The sequence below is a fragment of the Dermacentor silvarum genome, chromosome 2 (assembly GCF_013339745.2).
Source record: "Dermacentor silvarum isolate Dsil-2018 chromosome 2, BIME_Dsil_1.4, whole genome shotgun sequence".
In the NCBI taxonomy this organism is placed as follows: domain Eukaryota; kingdom Metazoa; phylum Arthropoda; class Arachnida; order Ixodida; family Ixodidae; genus Dermacentor; species Dermacentor silvarum.
Genome location: NC_051155.1, coordinates 227,672,754 through 227,700,501, shown reverse-complemented (window position 1 = coordinate 227,700,501; position 27,748 = coordinate 227,672,754). Strand labels below are relative to the sequence as shown.

At 42.1% G+C, this 27,748-nt stretch overlaps 1 protein-coding gene across 3 annotated transcripts in view; it reads right to left on the bottom strand.

The window, feature by feature from the left end:
- The window catches only part of LOC119442803 (acyl-coenzyme A thioesterase 9, mitochondrial), a 33,016-nt gene extending 7,437 nt beyond the window's left edge, over positions 1-25,579 (bottom strand). The window contains exons 1-13 of one of the 3 annotated variants that reach the window (XM_037707829.2): positions 25,216-25,579; positions 24,371-24,489; positions 20,767-20,809; positions 20,641-20,664; positions 19,638-19,819; positions 18,714-18,910; positions 17,664-17,737; positions 15,992-16,059; positions 10,537-10,648; positions 8,976-9,066; positions 5,213-5,298; positions 2,771-2,858; positions 1,553-1,709 (exon numbers count right to left, since the gene is read on the bottom strand). In XM_037707829.2, the coding sequence (XP_037563757.1) occupies positions 1,553-1,709; positions 2,771-2,858; positions 5,213-5,298; positions 8,976-9,066; positions 10,537-10,648; positions 15,992-16,059; positions 17,664-17,737; positions 18,714-18,910; positions 19,638-19,819; positions 20,641-20,664; positions 20,767-20,809; positions 24,371-24,489; positions 25,216-25,229 (1,255 nt within the window). In that variant the 5' untranslated portion in view covers positions 25,230-25,579. Of the gene's footprint in view, positions 1-1,552; positions 1,710-2,770; positions 2,859-5,212; positions 5,299-8,975; positions 9,067-10,536; positions 10,649-15,991; positions 16,060-17,663; positions 17,738-18,713; positions 18,911-19,637; positions 19,820-20,640; positions 20,665-20,766; positions 20,810-24,370; positions 24,490-25,215 lie in introns of those variants that run through there. The other 2 variants (XM_037707830.2, XM_037707831.2) reach the window with 2 other exon arrangements.
- Positions 25,580-27,748: the final 2,169 nt, after the last annotated feature.

Below are 27,748 nucleotides of genomic sequence, written 5' to 3'. Positions count from 1 at the left end.
ATATGTGCCCATGCAGGACCTGGGACTTGTACATATTCGGCCGCGATTGGCATTGCCATGATACATGTGTGCGTTGTACTACGCTATACAAAGGGTTTTTCAATAAGGGCAGGTCGATGTTGAAATGGAATAAAACAAGCTGTGTGTGAGGTATTAACGAAATTCTTTTTTTTTTTATTTGAAAGGCCCATGTGTGCCATTCGTATGGAATATAACATTGTTCAAATGTCCGCCGTGGCTTCTCATGGTGGCACGGATCCGAATGGTCCAATTTTCAATGACTCTGCCGCATAGATCTGGCTGAATTTGAATGATGGCCTGGGTTATGTTGACTTTAAGGGCATTGGTCGATTGCGGCTTATTGGCATAGACCTGTGCCTTCAGGAAAACCCACAAGAAAAAGTCTAGCAGGGTCAAATTGCACGATTTTGTAGGACAATTCACGTCACCTCTGCGAGAAATAACCATACCCTCAAATCGTTCATGCAGAATGTCCATTGTGGTGTCCGCTGTGTGGCATGTAGAGCCGTCCTGCTGGAACCACATGTCGTCTACGTCCATATCGTTCAATTTGGGCCAAAAGAAATCTGTTATTGTCGTTCTGTAGTGCTCGCTGCTGATGGTGATAGCCTCACCAATGTCGTTTTTAGAAAAGTACGGAACAATAATGCTGCCGGCCCAAAATCCGCACCAAACAGTAACTTTTTGTGGATGCATTGCCACCTGGTGAACCTCATGTGGGTTGGCGTCGTCCCACATACGGCAATTGTGCTTGTCAACACAGCCATTCGGCCAAAATTGAGGTGCTCTTCTAAACGCTCCAAGGCCAGTCAGCGAACAAACGACGTTGTCTATGGTCATTAATTTTGAGCTCCTGGCTCCTGGGTTGTAAGTATATGAATAAAAGTGCGTAAATTTAAGTAAATTTTGCTAATTTTTTTTATGCAAACGATTGCTTTTGTAGAGCTACCTGTGCTGTTTAACTTATTGCTTGGAAAACGAAAGAAATGCGCCAAGTCGATGCGCATGTCCTGCTAATTTCCCTTCGGTAATCTGCGCATGTTTCATGCTGTAAATAATGATAAAACTGGTTGCATGCTATGTGCTGCTTGCACTAAACAAGGTCAGTGGTTGGATTACTTGCTTCCAAGATATACAGCACTCGCATAAAGTTGATCTCATGACTCATTAATACGATGGGAACATTGCGTGCAAATACTAGAATGCTTGAACTCCGGATGATCAAACTTTACTATCATGGTTAAGCATGCTGGGTTTTGTAAGTATTTTGACTGAATGGGCCAGTTTGGTTTGGCACACAAAACCCAATTGCAAGCAAACAAACTTTTATCACCTTGTGCAATGCACATTGCTGGCATATGTCTTTTTGACAAAAGTGCCATGCATGTGCAACATAAAGCGTGCATGAGCAAACCTTATAGTATACAATGAGAGATATAGTTTTAAAATCTCCAAATAGAGACACTCTAGTAGCATCAAAAGTAGCAGCTGTTCAGGGCACCGGGCATGCAGTCTCATTTCTATAACTCACCAGGGTAAGACCTAGGGATCACTCTGGGAGCTGGATTTTCTCCATCAAGGCAGAAAGTGAAGTGGAAAACATTTGTTATTTCCTTTGTGCCTATTTCAGGTTTGATCACCGTTGCATTCACATTGACTTGGACAAAGTTGTCCTGGGTGTACACCACCTGTGTAGTAATAGCAAGAGTTAGTTGTCATGGCGGTGTCATGGCGGAAAATTCGCACAAGAGCCTGTCAGGATAATTTGTATAGCTGGCTTAAGTACCTTCTCTATTCACCAGAACAGTGAAAATGTAAGCGTTCGTGCTTTTTTTTTTTTTTTTTTCCGGCATGAAATGCTTGTTTAGGAGCAAGCAGGTTTCAGCTACGCTTGAATAGCTCTCGCAGAGCTCCTGCGGCTTTGTCAGTCTTGTGGAGTCTTGACAAATGACACCTGTCATTGGTAATGAGGCCTTCACCATACCACCAGTTGCAGTGGGATTTGAACCCTTGACCTCTAGATTCTCAGCCTGGTGCTCTACTGAATAGTAGAGCACCAGGCTGAGAATCTGCCTTGCATCTTTTTCACTGTTTCATTGTATTTGTTTTTTGTGTAACCGCTATCATTGTATGAATATTGCATCATTGTATTTTAACATATCATTGTGTGAAAAAGAATGCTCAATAAGTGAAGTGAAGCCATATGCTTAGAGCAACACTGCTGCTTGCCGAATGTATGCTGCATGTCAAAGGAAGAGTAAACATCCTCACAGCAAAGAGATACTATCAGATTAAAAATTGTAGTGGTGAAAGACAGCAATAAAGGTGAAAGAAATGGAAAGAAAGGGATCTGACTCACTAAGAGAAGTATTAAAAAATTAGTTACTTTACAACTCAATAAATCCGCCAGTGACTACAGGGTATGTGCAACTGCGGTCAGGGTTAACCCTTTGGAAGCCATAATCCATTGCCTGCATCTTGATGTAGATCAGTAAGAGACAATAAGGCACCATGCACTTCCATTATAGCATGTATCGATCATAAGCTGTTAAATAGAAGTAAATATTCTAAAATACAAGGCACAACCAGGAATGTCTTTCTGAGGATCACTGGTTATGTTGGAGCATCTAAGGCAAAGGGCAGGAAGTGGTAAGACGTCCATTAATGTTGCTGTTATGCGACCATCTCATGATGCATGAAAAATAGATAATGCCATGTTCGGCCTTCACTCGACATTAGCGTTGCATACCTGTGAATCGTAGTGGAGCAGAGAGCCCAACTCCACTGGCTTCCTGAACCAGATGTCATCTGTGTGGTATGTCTTAGGGCGGCGTCCACTGTGGACCAGAAAGATTATTAGTTACCGTGCTACTGCATCTGTTCCTAATCAGTAAATGGACTGCCGACATTACAATGGCATAACAAATTATGATGCCCTACTAGACAGCTTACATTTAGTTTTTCGGTGTTCATTTCACAGATGCTGTAGCTGCAGAGTATGCCATTAAACAGCCCAGCAAGATATACTCATAAAGAAAGCACACATAACAATATAGGTATACTCTCTTTAAATGGTTGACAGTAATAGTTCAGCAGAAACCCGCAATGATAAGAGAAGTAAGGGAAAATGAGACATCCACCTAGCTGTAGCAATTGCTACAAAGGAAACCCATACGGGTTCCTTGAAAGAAAAGCATCACAGTTGAAGAAAAATTCGTCCTGGTCCGGGACTCGAACCCGAGACCATCACCTTTCTGGGGCAGCCACTCTACCATCTAAGCTAACCAGGCGGCTAGCAGATGGCAGGGCGAAGTTGAATTTATCAACAACTCAAAGCAAAGGCAAGTGTTTGACGTAATAGTTCAGAGGAAACCCACTCTCCATCTAGCGGGTCTTGAAAGATGTACACTATGGTCCACTTTAAAGGGAATGCATAACCAGTAATAAAGCCAATATAAATGAAACATTTCTTTCCTGTTATTGGAAAAAGCGGTTGATTAATCAGATGGGCATATTTCAAAAATTTTCATTTGCAATATTTTTGTTTATACCTTACAAGGTATTTTTTCTTCTGTACCTACCCCTGCCTAAGGCCTCAAATGTAGGCCGGCGGTATGTGAAAATGAATAAGAAAGGAATACATAAAAATGTAGCTGGGGGTCTCTATGTCATATTGCAGTGATAATCTATGGGAGTGTACTAACTTTCCCCCGTATTCAGAAACTCACCTTAAGTTGAAGCCCACGCTTGACTTGATCTAAGTAATGCCTGGCGTGAACATGCCCATGACACTCATTGCGTTTCCTTCGGCGCATTCACAACAGGCGTCACTTAAATCAAATCAAGCATGGGCTTCAACTTACAATGCATTTCTGAATACGGGGGTTTGTGTTCCCTGTATAAAAGCAGACCATAGTGTACACTTTTGACATTCGAGCCCCTTCAGGATACTAGGGCAAATATGCCATCCCAGCAAGTGGACAGGTATGGTTAGTGGATGAACGTAATAAAGCAGTAATCGATTTTCATAGTCACATTACGTCCTTCCTTGGTGGCCATAGCAAGGCTCATTATCATAGTTCAGTAGGATAAGCAAATACTCTCTCCTACTCACTCACCAACATTTTTGTAGGCTATGTATTCATTCACACTCAAGTACACTCACACTCATCGGTGCTCACTCATACTCCTACTCGTGCCCACTCATACTCACCAAAACTCACTCACCTTCATAGTCACTTCCATTCACCCACTCAGTCACACTTGCATTCACTGCCACTCATCAGCACTCACTCACATACATACATTTGCTCACACTCACCAACAGTCACGTGCGTACTCATGTCCACTGAAAATCACTACCACTGACTTTTGTTTGTGCTCACATCAACCGGCACTCACTCCCAGTAATACCCACGTCCACTCAAGCTCACCAGCACTCATTCACGTCCATACTCATGTCTACCCTTCGTCACTCATCATACTTCATTTCATACCTAGCAAGTAACATTGCAGGAGCTATGCAAATAGTGCTGTCATAGATGTCTCTTTTGGCATGTTTCCTAGTGCAGTTATTTTTTATCTGCGACACTTTCTACGAAATAACTACTTCGTATATTACAACAACTTGTGGGTGCAAGTTTATGTCAAATGACATTATATTTGTGCACCTCTGTGCTTCCAGTATGTGGCGTACTATGTCTTGGTCACGAGTGCCAGTGATGCTCTGTGGCCGCTGGTAGCAGAAATGTGTCACTCCACTTGTTTGGTGGTATAAATAGGTTCTGATCTCCGATGCTTTTTATGCAATACATATGTAATATATTGCGACATAAAAGTATGAAACTTAATTTTACATTTATAACATAAAGCATACCTATACCTTTCTTTCATACGTGACGTGCAATTTTTTCGTCACAGATGCGAACAGTGAGATAAGTCTCTGAAAATAGTAGCATTGCCTGCTATGTATGAAAGAGAGTGCAGCACACTTAAAATGAGTGTGGAGCGAGTATGGGTCAGTGTACTCATGAGTGGGTGTGCCAACCTATGCTCACTATATTTACTAAAAATTTACAGCTTGTGCACTTATCTGTTTTCTGGTTTCCTTACCATTGATTGATTATTGACATGCCCTAGCTATTTCAGTATGATGTAATGGCACTATGGAATTGGAAAAAATGACACTGACCTGAGGACGTAAACTGTCGCCCATGCCACTTCAAAGGCGTTTCTCATGAGGAAGCCACCAAATACCTTGTTGTAGAGATTCTCAAACTAGACACCCAAAGTAAGAAGAAAAGCACTAGTGTTGAGGATATATTATTCAGTGGCAAAAAACTCGCAAACAACATTAGTTAATTCTCCTATGCATTATGATTTAGTTTGACTTGTGATGGGCAACTGGGCCTTTAAAGGAATACTGACAATTTCTTCTCTCGTTTTTATTATTTTATTGGACAGCCGTTGACCCAGTAATTACGTTTTGGAGCCTCAAGTCCTAAAGAGCCCAACAAATAATTTATTGCGTTACCTTTTATTGCATCCACTTATAAATGTGCGCCAAGTGTGATGGCTTCGGACGTGAAAAAGGAAACTGCTCACACCACCAAAAGCTTATGTGGCGGTTTCACAGATGTCACTGACTCATACACACACACGCTATGACAGTGTGGCCAAAAAATATAATCAGCACTCAACAGAACAAGAGGGGAGAGTGGGTTCCCCTGCACTTCCAAGAGAAGTGCACAATTTTAATGGCTAATATTGCAGCTTTCAGCAACGCAGTAACTGGTCTTCAACCACTGCACCAGACTGACAGGTGCCCTCTTGAGTTGTTTGTAACATCACGTGACCACCACTTCCACTTTCGGTGATGTGGATAGTCTCCTTTTTCACGTCAGAAGCCACATTGTGCTTGGCATGTGTTTTGAACACGTCACATAAAAGGTGCTGTAATTAAGTTATTTGTGGCGCTTTTAAGGAATTCAGCCTTTATACCATAATAATGGAGTTGACAGCTACCTAAAAAGGCAAGCAACAATGGGACACAATACTTTCGTGTCAGTACTCCTTTAATTTAAAAGTAATTATCCACAGCAATAGCACTTCTTCAAACATGTAAGTTATTAAACTTGTTCCAATGCAAAGACTAGCTTTAAAACAACATTTCGCACTCATTGTTATGGCTATTTTACATGATGCGTCGCCTTCCAAAAGGTCATATATATTTTTATGGTAGATCACAACTTTCATAAGAGCAAGCTAAATAAAAACGCACATTCAATTAAGAATATACACAGCAGCCTGCTGCTTCAAAGGTTGATTTCCATTTCTTCAGAAAAAAAAAAGTTTTCTTAGTGGGTAAAATGAAAGCAACCCTTCTCTTCTTCGAAATTGACAGCCAAACTGTAGCACTGATGACATCATGGTTTTCATGGTATTTTTGTGCACCTGGGCTGCGCAGAAGTCCAAAAATAAATACTGTGTTGCAAAGTCTAATTGCTTTCGTATATACAAATTATCAACTAGCATTGATCAGAATGTGTCAACAAGGAGCTGGTACAGCAATTTCAAGGCTGTGTCACCACCTCTCCTTAATTTTAGAGTCCTGTCTAGCTTACTCAGCCTCCTCTCATGGCAAGGTTGATCTAGCCACAGTTAGAGAAGCATAATTTGCCAATCCAGCTTGACTGAACATTTCTCTTATGTGTCCTTCTAAGCTTACAGGGTTTGTCCGAAAAGTAATGTCAGTGATTATATTCCGAAGTGACTATATGTCGCAGTGCGCTAGGACTGGTTGGGATTGGTGGAGGGGAAGTTAGCTTAGACTCAGTCGTCTGCAACCATCTGGAGAATAAGGACAGGCTTTTCTGTAAAGCTCGTTTTCATTTCCCATGCAAGCCGTAATGCAGCGCTTGTATTAACAAAGGATTGCCATCAAGTTTTGTGCAAAATTCGGCAAGTCCGCACTGGAAACTTCTCCTATGATAAAGACAGCCTTTGGTGATAGTTGTTCATCAGAACGTCTAGTCTAAAGCCCCTCCATACGCGTTTTCGCCGACCAGGTTAAGTACCGCCAACCTACCCTCCTCCTCAACGCTCCTCCCTCGCTCACCCCCTCAGTTTCCGGCGTCAAGCGGAACTTACATAGTCCAAGCTTCCGTTTTTAACGGAAGCGACGTCACTGCTGTGTAGAGGTGCGAGCGTGCAACAACTGCCAACAAGCGAAAATTCAGGAACCGGAAATACCGGAAGTAGAAAAACCGGAAACGGAAACCCCGGAAACGGAAACTGCGGAAGTGGAACTGGCTTGAGCGACGAATCAGAGAACAGTGGCGCACATGAAAGGTTGGCGCTACTTAGCAAAAGCGGCGGTGGCGCGTGGATGGAGGGGCTTTAGTCTATACCGGTGGCACAAGGCCTTTTTAGAAGGTCGTGAAGAGGTCAGCGATAAAGCCCACGCTGGACGGCCATCAACGACCATCACCAACGAAAATGTGACACGTGTGAGAGATCTTTTGTATTAAGACCGTCATTTGAGCGTCCGTTTAGTGGCACAGACAGTAAACATTCCAAAAATTACCGTTCACGATATTTTGATGAATAATTTGCAGATACGAAAAATTTGCATGGTGATTGTGCCCAAAGTATTATCGGACGACCAAAAATCGCACCGAGTTGAAATGTGTCAGGAATTTTGGGACTTGTGCGAAACTGACCCCACTTTTTAGGCAATGCATCATCCCAGATGACGAGTCTTGGTTGTTTGAAAATGACTCCGAAACAAAAAGGCACAGCGCCGAGTGGCACAGCTTGGTGTCCCCTCGCCCCAAGAAGGCCAGAATGAGCAAGTTAAAGGTCACGACCATCCTTATTGTGTTCTTTGACATCAGGAGGGCTCGTCCACCACGAGTCTGTGCCACATGGCACAACCGTGAACGCCAAATTCTACGTGGAAGTGCTCAAGAGACTCAAACGAAGGATTCATCACACCCAGCCTTACATCGTGGGTGATTGGAAACTTCCCCATGACAACGCGCCAGCCCACACCGCCTTCTTCGTGACTCGCTACCTGGTCGATTCAATAGTACCAACGGCTCCCCAACCACCCTACAGTCATGAAGTGGCTACCCCAGACTTCTTTTTGCTTCAGCGATTGAAAACTCCCATAAAAAGACATCATTTCGGGACAGTTGAACAACAAAAACAGGCTTGCACCAAGGCTGTAAAGGACATTCTGAAGGAGGCCTACCGTGACGCCTTCGATGCCTGGAAATCTTGATGGAAGCGATTTAACGACGCAGGAGGAGTCTATTTCTAAACCGTTTAATGTGTTGTACCGATCTGATCAATAATTTATTTTTAATCGACTCAGTGACATTACTTTTTTGGACATACCCTGTAATTCTCTGATAAGCTGAGCAGAGGAGTTGCGGGCCCTTTGTTTCCGCATATCTAGTGAACTTTAGTGACCGAACTTCTGGTAAGCCTTCCAAGCTTCCTCTGCAATAATCTTAAAGGAGCCAGTTGCAGTGTGTGATCATACAAGGAGCTTAATCTGCGCCCAGGAAGCAGCTTTATGAAGCCAGAAATGTCACTCACACGATACGCTACCTATTAACACATTCACTGACGCTTGGGTCTCGGCAGGTCATGGCGGTTATTCCCCCTGTGCAGCTGCAAAATTGTGGGTCTTTCCTGTAGTACAGAATAGACTTTTTTGGCAATGCAGATGAAAACTTTTGTTGCCTCCGATTGCAAACACAGAAGTGTCACCTCTCTGGAGCTAAAGAAATATGCGAAGATGTGCGACTCACTGGTGGGTCATGACACACCTGATATATATGACACGTCACTTGCAGCTGGGTTACGACACTTAAGACTCATCAGGACTTCAAAATTTAATGCTGCTGAGTAAATGTGTTAAGCTTCCCTCCAGAGGGCCACATTACCTCAGGCTGGCAAATGATCACGTTGGTTAGCCGTGCATCCTGCATCCAAATGGCCCCAGTAGGGCACTCGTCAGATTTTAGGATATATGTCCTGCAAAAAAAATTACATGTAAGAAGCAGTTGACTACAGTGGCAGGTCCTGGAGATAAGACCCTTAAAAACTGTACACCTTTTAGACAGCAATTTTGTCTTTCAACAATAATCGTCAACCTTGTGCACGTTTTCTTTCTTTAATGTGTGCTTGGCACTTTCCTGTCAGGTACGCTGTGCATAGCTAAGTGTGGGGTGTTCGTAACAGGAAAATAGTGGGTGCAATGCATTAGAATAGGAAATACAGCCGAGCCTTGTTATAATGAATATACCATATTTATTTGAATATAAGGCGAGGTTTTTCCCAAAATATTTAGCCTTGAAGTCACCGCCTGCCATATATGCGAATTTTGCCTTTAGGTGTGGCTTTAAGGCAGTGTGCGCCGCAATGCCGTGAAGCCACACTATAAGACAATACTTTGTTCTTGGGTACTCCAACTGGCACCATCGCCTTATAATCCAATAAATACGGTAGATATAACGTACTGCCATATATAGCGGAGTAAACCTAGAATACATACACAAACTGTTTGTATGACAATATCAAGAAAGAAGGTGCCACTGACTTTTCCATATTCGACTAATGGTCGCTGTCTTACTGCTGTAAATTATTATAAATACCTAGGTGTAATAATCACTTCAGACCTCCGGTGCTCAGTTAGTGCTCTTCTACAAACAGCGAACTTGGAATCCTTGCATCTACGCTGACATCGCGAAAGATTAAAATACATGTACTTGCTTTATCATGATAAACTTGGCATTGCCTCGAGTGCATACATAGAAAAAGTTACGCGATGACTTACGCGGGCGTATCATTCAAAAAAATTAAATGAATTTTCTTGCAGGACTAACACCTACAAGCTTTCTTTTTTTCCGCGAACTGTACGTGAGTGGAATGGTCTCCCGAGCAATGTTGTGGATGCAGCAACAGTGCCTTCTTTTTTAGCGCAGCTGAAGCAATTGTAACAATTTTCTGTCACCGTATCTGTTCTAATCCTTTTGCTGTTCTGACGTTAGCACATCTTTCAGTATACGTTATGCATTGTGCAAGTTTATTTGTATTTCTCTAAGTATGTTCCCAATTGTGTGTTCACAGTGTTTTTTTTTTTGTTTTCAGCACTTTTGTAAAACATTACAGTGTGTTATAATGTATTTTGTTCAACCAGAGAGACATTGTCTCAATCCCCACTCCTGCTTACAGCCTTATTTTAAGGCCAGCAGAAACCTTGTAAATAACTAAATAAATGAATGTTTCTCTCTGATATCAGCTTATAATGAATATATGCTTATAATGAAAAATTGCTTATAAAAAATATATTTTCTTGTCCGATGTGACTTCATTATAACAAGTTCATTTGTAGTATACACACAGGGTTTATAATTTTTGTTGTATGAAAAGGTAATACCCTAAACGGTATATAATTTTTAAGGCTAAAGGCTACTTGTTCTCAGCAGGGTGTAAATAGCTTACTCTGGATCAAAGTCTTCAAGGAAAAGTTTGTGAAGAAGATCCCTCTCTTCATGTGTTGGCGGTTGTTTGAGAATGCCACTTGCTTGGAATTTTTTTCTTCGTGCAACGCTGGCTGCAAGACATTGAAAAGACAAAACCAATTTGTACTTGAAATTTTACTACTGTTAGGCTGTGCTAATCATACTTGTGGACAAGTTTATGTGGCTATATGCAGCGAAGGCTATGGAACAGAAGCGTACGTGTGGGAGCACTGCTGGATGGACTCCCAGATTAGACTGCCGCTTTTAATGGAATAAATACAAACTTTCACTTCATTTTATTACATTTAGCATTTTCAGAAAAATTATTGATAAATTAGTGAAAATTATATGCTAGTGCTAGCTTTTACTGTTGGCTGAAATACAAAAAGGCTAAAATAACTATTCAACTTAAAGACACCCATAAATAATGGTTCAGAACTATTGAAACTGTGGAACATGGGCTTCAGGGAACATAGCAGCATACATCACAGCCGCTTCATCTTAAATTTGGCATTTTTCTTATGCTGTGTGTAATGCTCAAAAAATGCAGATGTTGCAATGGGCATCAATATTTTCTCAGCTCACTTAGGCCACAAAGTTTGAGTATGGAATAGTAGTCTTTCTTTAATGTTTCATCAAGATTTCATGTGGCTCTATGCCTAGCATGACACATCACCACAAAAAAGCAGGATTCATTCAAATGTGCTAAATTTTAACTTGCTAAAGCACGTTACTGATGGGACTTACACGAAGAAACATGTAAGACAAACTTCATGTTTGTCCGAGTCCCGTCACTGATGTGCTTTAGCAAGTTAAAATGGATTACCAACTTTCCCAAGTTCACACCTTGCTAAATTTGTTTTGGTCTCGAAATAGACAACAGTAAGTCATTATCACCATCAGCAGCAGCTACTTAGTGTCCACTGTAGAACTAAGATTCCTCCCAGTAATGTCAAATTACCATCTTGCATCAGCTGACTGCTTGCTGTTAATTAAATTCATTAAATAAATTCAGGGGTTTTTGCATGCCGATTTTGCAACCATGATCTGATTATTAGGCATGTTGTACCGGGGGACTCCGAATTCATTTTGACCACCTGGGGTTTTTTAACGTGCACTTAAATCCAAGTACACAAACATTTTTGCATTTTGCCCCCATAGAAATGTGGCTGGCACAGCCGGGATTGAACCCAAGTCCACGTGCTTCGCAGCGCAATGCCATAGCCACTAAGCTACTGTGGTGGGGGACTCCTTGCTATGCGTGCAAATTTTCTAATTCCTTCGCACAGCAGTTAATCCTCTGCCGTTTTCAACTCTCATTTATCTCCTTGTTTATATGGCTAGAGTCCGAGACTATGACACTGAAATGATATTTTTTAATGCGAGAGCATTACTTGGCTCATTGTGCGGCCCCCCCATCATCAGAAAGCCGTGGAAGAAAAGCCGTGCCAGAAAAACGGCCCACACATTACGTCATTTTCATGTAACTAAAAAAAGGTGGCCAAAAGTTGGATTCGATCCTCTGCCCCTCCTCCACTGCTACCACTCCATAGCCGAGCGCACTAATCACTGCGCCACCGTTGCATTGCACCACCCTCGCAATAGGCGACAGTGATGGATATCTTCGAGGATGTGCACGCGGTTGGGCTCTGCCTGGAGGGCGATGCACTAGATGGCGCACGGCGCAGTGAAAGCGCATGGCGGATCGGGCAGCATGTCTAGTTGCATGCCTCAACATGCGTTCTCTACCGAAACACATGGGCGACGTGGCACACGATGTGAACGTCAACAAAGGCGACATACTCTGCCTCACAAAAACATGGATGAGGCCGGATGGCAAGAGACAGATCATGGGATACTTGGTAGTGTGCACCACTAAGCGACCTCACAAGATTGCTGCTGGCATCGCCATATGCCGTATAGACTCGTGTAAGGGCCGCACATTATTTTTTCACAATTTTGATGAGGTGCGGACCTTACACAGGACCGAACCTTTTGGTCAAAATAGTGCCAGAGCAGCCAGCGACTACTGCACACCCCGGATCTCCAAATGTACCAGTGCATCAGAGGTCAACGCGCAGCTCTCGCCATCTAGTAGGGGCACACTGAAGTGCACAGTGCGCAAAAATTCGACAATGTGCACGCGAGCGCTGCATTGGGGCACCGAATGCAATTGCTTCTGCAATGTAAATTTTTTTTTCAAAAATTTCACCTGCCAAGTTGGAGGCACACCCTTACACAGGTGTGGCCCTTACACGGCTGTGTCCCTTGACACGAGTCTATACAGTATGCCAAGCCAAGACTTCAACTACAACCCATCCAGCTCAGTGACTCGGTGATTGCTTCGGGGCAAACAGAGAGATGTGTGCTGTGCAGTTTATTAAAACAGGACTCGTGGTTGTGTGCGTATACATGGCGCCAAATCTGTCTCAAATGGACGCGGCAGTATTCGTGTACAGGAATCTGCCTTCAGCTCTACGTTGCGGCACATCCATGCTCGTCGTAGGAGACTTCAATCAGGTCGCATGTTACACGCAGCAGCACTAAACTGAGCAACATTTCTCCGCAACATTAAACTCAGCGACAAGTAATGCTCTCGCATTTACACATCATAAAAATTGCTTATGTGCCTCCATAGATTTTTTTGGAAGTACCTACATATACTTTAATATTGTTAAGTAGCGCGTGCATGCTTTATTTCAACTTGAAAACATGTTCATTTTCTGGTGCTGACATTTACAGCACCCAAAAAAATTTAAAGTATACAAGCACAGAAATGTCACATACTATGCAAAAGAATAGGATGAATTTGGTCACTGCATCAAGACACAATGTTACTGTGCACAGTATCTTCGCATCTCTAGCGGACACTGGAGAGGTTTGCCGGGATGCGCCCATATAATGTGACTCCACAAAACTATTAAATGAACTTAAGAACCCTGCTGCATTAAGGGGGAGATGGTAGAGTAAATAGGTCACCTTGGTTATAGCATTCTATTGCAAAAACTACTGCATATGTTAATCTGAAATTTTTCTTGCTGAAAGAGGATGGACATTATTAGCTTAACATTCAGTAGTATTTCTGCTGCAAAACCTCCAATATATCTTGTTATTGTCTACGAAATTTTTTAGTTTTAGATTTCAATGTACCTTTTCTCAGAAACTATTGACTGAGTGACCGCTTAAATTATCAGGCATATTCCACATATTACTTTCTTCAAACCGAACCTAAAATATTTTGGTTGGTAAAGGCATCATCTCATTAAAAAATACTGTTCATACTTTTCATTACCGTAAAATTCCGAGCAAGCGCCCTCACCCGTGCAAGAGCCCCCCCCTAAATTCACTGCCAATTTCGAATTTCTGCGCCGTTCCGGGAAAGCGCCCCCCCCCCCCCCCCCGCTTCCGCACCGACACTGGCCTGCCACATCCAGTTCACGAAAATAATGGCAAATCGCACCGATGCGCATTGGGGCGCCCCGATGAGCCATTTATCGAATCATAGTCGTACCCGCGCGCCCCAGTGGGCACACGAGTGCATCCGGGCGAACTGCAGCTGGCGGTCTGTAGTTCACGGACCGCCGGCCGACGGCGAGATCTGCCTCTCGCACGGCGCAGAGGAGTTCCCTGCGGCACAGCGACGTGACAATTCGGCGACAGAGGAGTGGTCGCGGCTACGCTCTGGCATCGCCGGCAGCTTCACCGCTGCTAATCACTCGCCACCGATATCATCGCTAGGCCTTTTTCAGTTCACTTCGAATCTGTAGCAGACGGCGCTTCAGCACGAACCGCCGACGCTCCCAAGCAGCAATGTTTTGTTACCGCCGTGGCCACTTTACCCTCTCCTCACAATAATTTCTCACGATGAAGTAAACATGCTGATATTTGCGGCGCCACCAGCTGCGATACGAGCATGGCCGAGCCGCGGTTCGCTGTCCGCCGTCGGTACCCATGGACTGCAGCTGAGCTTCACTTGTATCGGAACTCTCATTAGCGCTAAACGTTTCACCGTGGACATATGGTTTTTAATAAAGTGAACATTACGCGACACTTTACTCTATAGCGGATATAATTTTGCCTGGAATAGAAGCTGCATAACCAATAACCAATGTTCGTGTCGCCGGTCGCGGCAACGCGCCGGTGCAGCGTCGATGCGCTCTTTCTGTAGTTCTTTCGGTGGTTTTGAGTAACGGTGGTTTTGAGAGTGATAAACACCACTAACAAATCTTTGGCTTAATAAAGTTCATGTTCAATAAAATTTTAATGCTATTCCCACTGCGCTTCTTTTTTTTTTTTTTCGGGAAAATTTTGTCGTGGCCATCTTGAATTTTGGTGCCATTCCGGGATAGCGCCCCCCCTAACTTTGCCGGTAATTTCGACTTGCTCGAGGGGGGGCGCTTGCTCGGAATTTTACGGTACTTACAAAAGGAGAACTTCAATATATATATTTTTTGAAATATGATAAAAAGAATGTTTTAATATTTTAGGTTCGTATTGTTGGCAATACAATTTACTATAAGTTGTAAACGTTTCACTATAATCTGGCCAATAGTTTTCTAGAAAAGGTACATCAAATATTTAAAAAATACAAAAATGGCATTTTGAGAAAAAGGCACTTTTGTGTTGCCATGTTTACCACAAGCATTAAAGACGCTTCAGCAGAATGCACACCGTTTCTTGGTTCCTTTCCATCACCCTCAAAGTGTGCCATGAGGTTTCTTTTTCTTCTTTGGCATTCACTGCCAAACTGCAGAGCTGCAGAACTCTGCTTTGCCAACCCTTCCCTTACCAAGGCACGCGAGAGAGACCTCATAGAATACACATTGTTTGATGCCAAGTGCACTCAGAACAGCACTTTAGGCTGCATTTTGATCACTGTCACTTCACATGTGCTTTTGGCATGTTGGGGCACAATAACATAGAAAAATCGTATGCGGGTAAAATTGGGCAAACATCAATGAAACAGTAATGTGGACGCAATACACAACAGTAGCCTGCTCACTGTGAAAATTTGGAGCGACAACCAACAAACATCATAAATCGAATGCATTTTGCATATGAAGTCGCATTATTCAATAAAACATGCAAGTACACTGACGAAACAGTTGAGATGCAAACATAAACAGGGTCTTTTCAAATACCAGTGTGTTTAAGAAGACGCAATGGCAGGGCTTTGGTGCTACACTTAAATGGCTTGGAGCGGCCGTCCAAGATCACCACTACACAGCTTTGTTCCTCAGGCTGTGCATAATTTTTTTTTTACAAAATATGTAACATTGATCTTTTGGTCAGTTTATCCTACCATTCCCCCTCTTAACATCTTCTAATGCTGCACTCTTGTACCAAATTCAGTGCAAACACATTTAGGCAAGGCATGCCACTACGCAGTATTGTAGCTGGTATATATGAGCTGGCTCACATTAAGTTAATCTTACCTGCTCCTTCTTCAAAGATAGCTTGTTCTTCATCATTTTTTGGTACAAGCTTATTTACAGGAACAGTACTGAAAAGAAAAAGAAGAAATTATGGCATCGTTACTCCACTCTATGTGGCCGAGATTATGAAGCATTTACTGGTATACCCAGAGCACAAGCAAGAATATAATTTTTGCTCTAGGCATTAAATGTTAGTACCACATTTCAGGCTACAGGCGAATGCCTCTATAACGAATAACTCTACAATGAAATGAGCTGTATAACAAATGCTTTTATATATCTCAGCTGAATTTCTATCTTTGCTTTGCATGTATTTGGAGGAACTCTACTGTGAAGACCGCTAAAATTAATTTGCTTGTGCAATCAAGAAATTTAAGCACCCCCAACAGCTGATCTGTTGCTTTACTGCAAATGCATGTAACGGAACTGCCACTGTCCTCCACAGCCGCCACTGAGATGCGGTGTGCATAGAGTGTGCCAATCGACACAACAACAGTGATCATGCGGGTGGGTCCAGACTCCATAGCTATGGTAGGCCCTAGCCAGCAGGCCGAATAGCGGGACGCTTCGATTAGCTGCACTAGCATGCTATAAATCTCGAAGCCATATATAAGGTCGGCTGCAGTAGCACATTCCACTGGACAATATGTGCAGAAGAAAATTAGAGGCTTTTTCCATGAAGTATATCTTGTGTGTTCATGTTAAAGAGAAGTTTTACTTTACTGAATGTGCTTAGCCTGCTCCACTGTGAGTGGTACGGTGTGCGGTCTTTAGAATGAAGTGACCTGTACAACGAAGTAGTATCTTAGAGGCCCCAAGAGCTTCATTATAAAAGCATTTGACTGTATAAACCAGTCCTAGGCTTTAGACTAACGCTGTGACAGCATCCCTCACCATATTCTTCATATGACTGCAGGCTCACAATACTATTAGCGTGTGATATTAGGCAGAACTATGCCACATGATGACAAGCTAAGGGTATTCAGTTGCCCGGGTCACACATTCAACCTTAAAAAAAAAAAAGAAAGGAATATGTACTCGAAAGGGAAAACAGCGCGAAAAAACACGACAAGAAGACAAGAAGGGGGACACACACCAGCGCTGGTGCCAGGAATATGTACACTTGTAGATTGGTGCCTCTTTATACAGTGGGGCCCATACCTTTATAAAATGAAAATGCCACTCCATAGTCATTGCAAACATTCACTGCATGCTGCAGTTGTTAGAGTTGAAAATTTGCATATTGGTTTCACTTAAACCATACCTTGAAAAGAATGCTTTGATTACCACTGCTATTCCTAACAGCGAGCAATAGAAACTGGCAGTGAAGAGCTAACTTTTTTTTTAATGGATATTGCTTAGAGGCAGCTGGCTACGCAACAGGTGCCTAGCCCTGTCCCCACCACCACAACCGCTGCGGTGGTGGTGACAACAACGTTGACAACGACAAAAACATTCTGCAAATCAATTAGTGACAAATGCAAACAATGAAATGCATATATATATATATATATATATATTGTTACAAGTGTAACTTACCAGAAAAACTGAACAGCAATACCAACAATTTAGTTGCACAACTTCAATGTTATGCTGTTCTCTGGCTGTTAACAAGACTATACATAATGTGAAAATGTTCCCAGTTTTTGTCTCCATGTATAGAAACACTTACTTTGAGGCATTGGCTTGCATAGCGACCATCACAAACTTTGCAGTCAGCAAATGTTTGGTTTGTTCCGGGGCCAGCTGCAGTAATAAATGACTGTTTAATTACACAGAACATGACTTATTGAATTTTTCGCCACACAACACCGCAGCTCTACTGAGGGATAAATCTAATGGCATTGCTTGGTTGATGGCCATAAAACAAGGTTACAGGCAGACAATATTAGGATTGAAAACTGAGCAAGTTGGCACATGATAATTTGTGATTTGTATTTGTAGCGATCATGCAAAAACGAGGACAACAGACAAGAAATTGCACAATACAAACACTGACCCTGCACACATTCTCTTCTGTTGTCCCCATTTCTACATGAGCGCTACACAAACTGCAAGATGAGCACAAGCAATATATTGATTTCACCACAGATGCAAATGCCTACAAGTGATACCAATGACACAATGTCATTGAAGTTTGAAGTTTATTGTAGTCCTTTTAGAGTACATTGCATTTTTACACTTCTCGGGAGCCAACAAAATTGTTAAAGGGTCCCAATACCCTAGGCCTTAATACTTAAGCATTGCACTTTGGCACTAGATTTCAGCATCCAATTTTACTTCTATTCTAAAAACATACAGCACACAATGATTTGAAAGGTGTATCTTTTTATTATGAAGTTCAAATTTCCTGTCTATCTTGTCTCATCCTGTCTTGTCCTATGCACTGTTCTTCAATCATGTAGCCATACCAACAAGTTTAAGTTCAGATGCTACTGCAATGCAAAAAAAAGAGTGGACAGTGCAGAATTGGTTACTAGGCAAGTCTAAAGTCCCTAGATAAGGTACAATGATGTTCCAGCTCACTAGAGGCAAAGTACGGACACCCCGTGGGTGTCAGAAGCAAACAGAAGGTGCTTTTAGGTCCCCACATATAAAAGCTGTTGTAAAACACTCAACAATCTACAGAAGACAGAGTGCCTCTTCTGAGGACTTTCATGGAACACATGAAATTTATTCAGAGTGATGATGCTCTTCCACAATATTGCACAAAAGAACGTACAGATAGGAGCTCCATGGTGACCTCCATGGATGTCCTGCCAACCCAGGAAATGTGGCCACGAAGTTTGAGGTCATGCCGTGGCCGAATTTCCATGTCTTCACTGTGTATGCTGTCCACTAGAGCAGTCACCATGTTCACGGGCATAGGCACGCCGAAGCTCAGGCCTGGGTACTGCACATGCCGGTATGACAGCCACACTGTGGATTTGTTAAAAGAGAAGACAGAGTGAAACATGTCAGGAAATGAAAAGACCCATAGAAGCATGTTTCTAGCCAAATATAGCATGTTCATTGCGCAATGCCACCTGTTCTTATGGCTCTGTTTTTCTGAACAGATTCCTTTCATAAACTGCTTGTTGCAAATAGCTTCAAGAAGAAGCTGCCACTACTTGCATGACAAATCATAATGTGTTGATGGTACCCTGACAAAGGAAAGTCTACTTGTCAAAACATTGGCACACTGAGGCTTCCATTGTTTGTACATTGGTAATTCAAGTCTACCTTGCTGTGGGTAGTCTGTCTTGTTTTAACTGTTATCAGGTCTTTGACCTTTTAGTTAATTATTTATACACATATTAAAGGGCACACAAAGCTCACTGCCCAAGGAAGAACACCTAGGTCACATTGAAAACTCCTAAAATTAAGCGCACATTTCTTACACGTGAGACAACATACCCTACGAATGACTTACACAAACTAAACAGATTGCATGGAGGCTGCATGTTACAGAGAGTTGCCTAACAACAAGCTTTGAAACAATGCCTACACAATTCAATTGCAAAAACACGTTATGACATCTGACATTAAACAATTAGGCTAGATGCCACAAATGGCATATCAAAGTGTATTGCTTTGTGCCACAGGTAACATTGTTATCAAGCCGCTGATACTACTCTGTATTTATAAAAAAAAAAGATGTGCATGCCTGCAAATTCATCCATGTCCTCGAGAATACGACCAAAACGAACGAAGCCTTGGCCAGAGGTGTGGCTCTTCTGCATGGTCGAAGAGGTGGCCACTGGTATGATGCACTCATCGTAGCTGTCCAGCATGCTGCGTTCTGGCAGTTCTTCTTGGGAATTCGGGAGCTTCGTGTGGGCACTTGTTCTGGTGTTCCAAATAAATACGGTTTACATGGGTCAGTTATGTAAAGTGAAGTAGCAGTTTATAAAAGAAACAACGAATGAGAGCTGAATGTATAAGTGGAAAGCAAAAGATACTTTTCAATTAAACAACAGCTGAACTTCTCTGCTTGAATGCGTCATGAACGTGCACACAACAGTTTACAGTGCAAACGAACATAACATTGCCATACACACATCAAGGTGACATCATGCCCATAACTACTGCAATGATTTTAAAGCTTTAGTTTTCATTATTTAAAGGTATAGCGGACTGCTGAACTAAATAAGGGTGCTTAGAGTTAAGGTGCACTTAGGTTGACCAATGCAATTTCTTTGAAATAATATCCCAAACAGATGATGGAGGGCTGGGGGAAAGTGCAGATAATTGCAGTGTGCAATTAATTTGTATTATTATGGTAATCTTTGCATTATTTACATTAGTAATAATTTGCATCATTATTTTTAAACACATTGGGAAAAATTGTTCTAAAAATTGCAGAATGTATACCGACAGTGACTATGACAGTGTTTACGAGTCATGAATTTAAAGTACCAACCATTCTTTCTTTCATATGCATACATACCATTATGCAAGACTGGTGAGAATAGAAAACATGCAATGCACAAGTCGCCATCAGTGGCATGATTAGAATAGAAGTAAGCCTTAAGGAGAGGACATCTCTAGCATCAGCACTCACAAAGCACGTCAGCATGTCAGGCACTATGTCGCTCTTATTGTAATGCAACAAAGGCAAAGAAATTGCAGTGTGGGGGAAATCTGAAACAGCCAGGATAGCAACATGCCTGATAATCTTTGCATCAATATTTCTGTAAGAGAAAGAGCAAAGCGGACAGCATTTGTAAGCACACCAGCTATGTACAGATGTGAGTATTTTCAACAATGCATGCAGTGAACTTGGGTACACTTACACATCGCCAATATATCCCACATGACTTTTGAGAGCTTCCATCACTGGAAATTCAAGCAACATCTTGATGTCAAAACAGAGTGAGCTTTCATGTTCAAAGAAGAAACACTTTTCTGTTATGTAAGATATTCTCAAAGAACAATCTCATAAACTTGAGTTTGTCTGCCAGGTCTGTTATGCTCCTAGAAAACATAATTCACATACTCTTGTCACATGTTATTTGCATTCAAGGAGAAAACCTTGCTCCTGAGAAATGCTTTTTTTAACACAGGAGTGAACCTCACACACAATGTACACCTAACAAAACACTCTTCAAGCTTGATGCCAATATACAGTCAATTTTCATTAATGATGAACCCTATAAAATTGGTTTGAAATATCTGATGTTTGAATTTCAAACAAAATGTTCGTGATGTGCATGCTATCAATGCTGTCTCTGGTGGTGGCAAAGACTGCAGGAACCTCATTCTTGTCTCATAGCTCATATCTCCTGGCAGTGTAATAAAGTGCTGCCTACAATTTCTTAGCATAGGGTGGCAATTTACCGGAGAATATCAATGCTATGATCGTGGTCAGCATTAATTTTGGGTTGGCATGAAAAATGCAAAACTAAATGAGCTAACCAGGAGGCAAGCAGACGGTTAGGCCACAGTCAATAATTTGACAATTTGATTTGTCCTCGCCCTACCGTCTGCTAGCCTCCTGGTTAGCTTGGTAGAGTGAATGCCTCGAAAATCCAGTAGTGCAAGTTAATCTTCGGCCCAGGAAGAACTTTTTTTCAACTATGAAGTTGTTTTTCTGTGATACGTTGCCATAATAAGCAGATACTCATTGATGTTCAATCACAAATATTTTCACAGGCTACGTACTCACTCACACTTGACGGCACTTACTCACGCCTACACATGCACTCACATTCATAGATTCCATTCAAATTTACTGGTACCAACTCACACTCATACTTGTGTCCACTGCACTCAACAGCACTCACTCAAATACATATTCACATCCAATCACACTTGCCAACAGTCACTCACATTCATACTCCCGTCTACTCAAAATTACCACCAATTCATTTCACTCATACTCATGTTAACCGATACTCACTCCCGTTCATACGCACAACCACTCACATCCTTCGCCACCCACTAACACTTTATCTCACACCTGTGAAATGAGTATGAAGCGAGTACGAGTCAGTGTATTCATGAATGAGTATGCTGGCCTATGCTTTCTGAGAAACCCATATGGGTTTCCTTTATAGCTTCATGCTCATTGTGGGTGGATTACTATTTTTTCCTTTCATGAAACTTCCTCTGCCTTTTGGATTTCCACAAAACTTATAATGGGTATACTGAAATTTGGTTTGGTACAAGTATTTAAGGAGCACAAGAAAGAATGTATTTTGTGCAACATATTATTCTACTGGGTGTGATGTAACTGCTTTATTGGGCCATGCTGCACGATATCAACGAGATAGTGTGACAAAGTAAAAATGCTGGTCTGACCATGACAATGGAAATAGCCAAAAGTACAATGAGCAAATAGCATGCACTTCTTGCATTCCGCAAAGGACATCCCAGTAACAATCAAGGTGATAATATTCAGACAGCATCACAGACTCTCCACTCAAGAGAAATTAATACAAATAAATGAGAATGCATCTCCTTCACTTATGCTTTTTATTTTTCTTAGACGTCAATCATATGAATTCTGTTTGGTATATTCACTTAGGCCCCCTTAAAGTTGTGCCACTGAATGTGTGCTGTGTTTAGATGTTTATTTTCATATGCTCATCTATATTTTGCACCATTTTTGAAAGTCTAACTTGCACTTGTACTTTTCACATAACCAAGCACAGTGCAGTATGCATGTTGTTGGTGCACATGAACCACTTAAAAATTTATCTCAAATGTTCACAATCATGTAGCCAAGAGTCTAGTTGAAAATATGTGTAGAACCTCAACAGTGGTATGTTTAGGTGTCCAAGTGAAGATAAGTGGCCGGTTGACCTTGGTTATCCCCGATTCTAAGCTGGCAATAACTGGTTTCTTGATGGAATTTTGCAGTTTTAACTGGTTACAGTGATTCAGCAAAATGAATTAATTCCAGTGGAACCTTTCTACCTAGGCTGGAATGCATATATTCTCACCCACAATTTGAAAAAAGCACATTATAATGTTGGCACTAGTAATAGTTCAGTTTTGATGGTACGGTCTTCCAGGTCAATGGCCAGTGGTAAGTCAATGGCCAGTGGCGTAGCAGGAGGTGGCACACCAGGCATGTGCCTCTTTGAAATTTCTGTGCTTATATGAAACCCTGCACCCCTCCTTCTCTCCATTCCTGTTCAAGTTCGTGCCACCCCCTCACCAAAAAATATTATGGCTCAACCAATGTAAATGACACTAAAGAAGAGGCATATAACAGTGTTGAGCAGATGCCATTATGCACAGTTTTGAAAATAGAATTGAGAGGATATGGTGCCAGGTTTTATAAAAAACAAATTTATATCAATTTATATAGGTGATGACATGTCTGCCTGATCCTTTCCAGAAAAACATATACAGATCTGCCAACCTCCAAATTCGAAAAATACTACATTTGAAGTAAATAAATTCTACAATTTGCTGAAAAATACTAGCAATTGTTTTATTATTCAAGATACTGGCTACTTGTTTAGTGAATTAATGAAGCATCTTAGTATTTTGGGAAGGATGTTTGCCGACTTAAGTAGTGAATGGGATAAGGGTGATGACACTGAGGATCCGGCAGCAGGTATCTCCTCATATATATGATGGAGAACCCCCATCTCCTATCTATTAAACTTATTAAATTCTGCAGTTTTACGTGTCAAAACCACAATCTGATTATGAGGCATGCTGTAGTGGGGGTCTCCGAATTAATTTTGACCACCTGGGGCTCTTTAATGTGCTGCTAAATCTAGGTTCACGAGTCTTTTTGCATTTCGCCCTAATCGAAATGAGGCCACTGCAGCAGGTATAGAACCTGTGACCTTGAGCTCAGCAGTGCTAGGCCATAGCCAGTAAACTACCAAGGCGGGTCAGTCTCCTCTCCTGAGCAAAAAATTTGTAAACTCTGTCAGGTAGAGATGCGGTGAGCTTGCACCCTACTCTTTAGTTGCAGTAATCAGGATCTGTGCTGCAGACAAATGGAAGTTTTCATGAAGTTCATTCATGAAATATTAACGTAACAGAGGCCAAAATTGAATTTTCCCTTATATGTTGGTTCTGAGTGGGCATAGTGCTGCTGTGGGTAGGTTTGAATATATCAAGCAGTTCTGAACTATCAGGTTCCGAGATTGCTGCTCCAAGACCGCTGTGTCCATATCCTTGTGATAATCGTTTCTGAATATAAATGAAATATTGAACAGTTAATGCAATATGACAATAGTAACCAAGCTTTAAAGATTGTGTACTTCTCAAAAAAATCGTAAAAGTGGGCAGGTATGCATATTGTACACTACCTGAAGTTCACAGGACCTGTACTATCCGAGAACGCTAGCTAACATGCACTTTCTAATACGTACCAAAAGTTCAGTTCGACAAATATAGCAAAAATTTAAGAAGTACAGATAGTTCACAGACCTTCTGGCATTGTCTTCGGGCGAATGGGCTCTTGAGAACTTATGATATTGCGCACGAAGCAGACAGACGTGCCCGTGTGTCTGTGGCGACTGGCTTGCTTCAACAGGGAGGCTAAAGTTCTGAAACGTCAATGTAGACTGGCATCAATGATGGACAGACGTCACATATTTCATGTAGAATGCAAGGTAACTCCAAATGCGTCGCGGTTGTGACGAAGTGGATTTATACCGCTGTCATACGTGCACATCCGAGCTTGCTTGAGTCAACGCTGATCAAATACAATGCAAATTGAGCGTAAAAATAAGCGCAAGTCGACTCAGCTAGATAAGGATCGACGTACATCCACACATGACCTGTGTGACCGGGCTGCTAAATTGATAATGCTAATTAGCCGCGTAACGAGTGATCGACTGATGACGAGGCTTTTGAAATCTACGTTGCAACGCCTGTCTCACAACGTTCTAATTACTTATTTATCCGATATCATGACATACGATCGATGCTATGGATCGCAAACACGCTGGACAGCATTGGTTCAATATAAGTGTTTTAGTAAGGAAGTGATGACTCTGGCCTAATGCGAGAAATTATATATTGCCGTGTCGTGGTTACGGTTATATAGAATGTTTACAGCAGAATTTCAGGACTACATGAGTATACTAGTAAATGTATGCACCTGTGCCTTCAAACAGTAATCGATAACCACTGCCACGGCCACCGACCACCACAAGTGTACAAGTATTGCGCAAGTGGACAAAACACGGATATTCTCATGCCTGACAAAAACGCTGTTTGTAGCCTTACGAAACAAATTAATCGTGATCGAGTTGCGCACTAATGCTCACCTGCTCAGAGTCATCGCGTCCGTCACCGAGGTATGTTCAGTCTAGAAGAAAGGTTGGAATGGTGTCACCTGTGCGCGCGGGGTATTACGCAAGCGGCGCAATCAAGCAGTTACATTACAAAGCACCATTCGCTCGTACTCGAGGGATGCTTTTCCCTTCATGCTTTCATCGATCACCACTTCTCATCGCTGTTGACAAAGCTTATACTTGTCTGATACAGAATCAGCCTTGCTGCTTCCACATGTATGTATTTAAGCAACCGCTTACACAAAAGCTCGAGTTCAATTAAAATTAAGCAAACGATTTGGCACGCGCAGGAGGATAGACGGGTGTGGCAGCGCTGGAGGCGTGCGAGTGCGACTATTTCGCACCGCGCCGTCAACAAGAGCGTGTGCTATTCAGCACCACCAACCGGCTCTCTATCATCATCGTTGCGTGAGCGAGAGCGCGAGAATTAAAATCTCAATATTCTGGCTCACGGGCATATCGCGGGGCTGTAAAAGCATGGTCGCTAGCCTATAGCTCGATCGTTTAATAAAGCCAGGTGCCTTTACACTTTTCTAATGAGTGTATTTTCACAACGCTTGCATAACTCAGAGGCGTCGCGCAGCTATGCTAGAACAAGCAAAAGAATAACGAAAAAAAAAAAAAAAAAAGCAAGGAGAAAAAAAAATAAGAAGAAGAAGAGAGAGAAAAAAGTGTGGTTGGGGGAGGGGGGGGGGAACGGAAGTATAAAAATTTATATTAGTGAATCTTAACTTAAACACTCGTAAAATTGCACGTTATACGTGTTAGGTTGTAACGTAGGTACCCTTTGAAAGCAGACGCAAACAAACGTGGACTTGCATGAAAGCTATTCCTGACAAGATCCTACGCACACCGAAGGCCCCCTTAGAAACTTGATAACAAATGGTTCTAGTAGGCTTTGCGTTACGCTGTAAAGCACGAGGTCAAGGGATCAAATTCCGGCCGCGGCGGCCGCATTTCGATGGGGGAAAAAATGCAAGAAAGCCCGTGTGCATTAATTGGGTGCAAGTTATAAAAAGCCCCAGGTGATCAAAATCAATTCGGCGTCCCCAACTACTGCGTGCCTCATAATCTGATAGTGGTTTTTACACGTAAAACCACAGAATTTAATCAATTTGTTTTTAAATTTGTTCTAGTGGCGTTGTACGGACTAATCTCTGCTCCACATACCGTTTGCCTTTGGCCTAGCAATAAAACCATTCGTTTCACTCTTCTAATTTCTCGCCGGTTTGTGTTTTCTCGAATTGTTAGTTCAAACAAGGAAGTTGAAAACAAGCGGCCTCTGATGAAACCAAAATTAACCAAATCCTCCCCACTTAAGCTCGATAGACTCTCCGAAGCGACCCTTGCACGGCTCAGAATAGGACACACTTATGGCACACATAAATACCTCTTGACTGCAACTGATCCACCGATGTGCACATACTGCGGAGAGAGCCTAACCGTTCTGCATGTTCTCATTGAATATCCTGAACTTCACCGATAGTGCTGAACATTAGGAGAGTGCTGGATTATCTTGCGGAGGTACATTTTTTAGAAATTGTGTTGTAGAAATTCTTTTTTTTTTCCCTGAGGGAAAAAAAAGATGTGCTTCCTTGATCGAATGGAGTGCAGGGGAAATAAGCAGATTTTATTGTTTTTGTTGAAATTGAGCTATAAATAATTATAAGGGGGGATACATTTCCATTTCCCTCCATTTTACCGATAAAGGTTAAAGACAGAGTCAAAACCTCCATGACAGCGATTTTGTGCGTGACAACGACGAGCGACTTCTTCAAGCCCGAAACGGGCCGTCGCGCGAACAGATCGCTCGTTCTTGTCGCTCGATCGCTCGGGGTTGGAAATCAAGAATTCGTCGCTCGTCGCCCGGAACGAAGCAGTAAAACTGGATGTACATCAGTCGAGTACTACCGATTGTCGCACGGAACGAGCAAATGACCAAATTTTGATACGTGCAAGGATAAGAACCTACTGCAATTCTTTCAGAAATATTTTATACTGCTCTTTACAGCAAACAAACCTGAACTTGAATAATTAAAACACGTGTCACGACCGTTTCGGCGCCTGTTTGGTGGTGCCCCCATACCGGCAACAGTGGGGAGACGTCGCTCAGAGTCGTCGGTCGCATGGGGTTCGTCCTTTGGCGACGAGCGAACGCGGCAGCCATCTCCATCGCGTCGCATGTCGCCGTCACGCGAGAGATCGCTTGGGTGGGCTCATACTTTAATAGCTTTAATGTGCGAATTGTTTAGAGCAAATAACGTTTTTCTGTTGTATACAAAAAGAAAGAAAAAGCTAGGACAATGTATCCGCAATGTACCGCGCCCAAGTTCAGCTGCATTTTGTATTCGAGGTTAATGGGGAATCAGGTTACTGGGCAGTGGGCTAAATAAAACTAACTAACTAACTAACTAACTAACTAACTAACTAACTAACTAACTAACTAACTACTAACTAACTAACTAACTAACTAACTAACTAACTAACTAACTAACTAACTAACTAA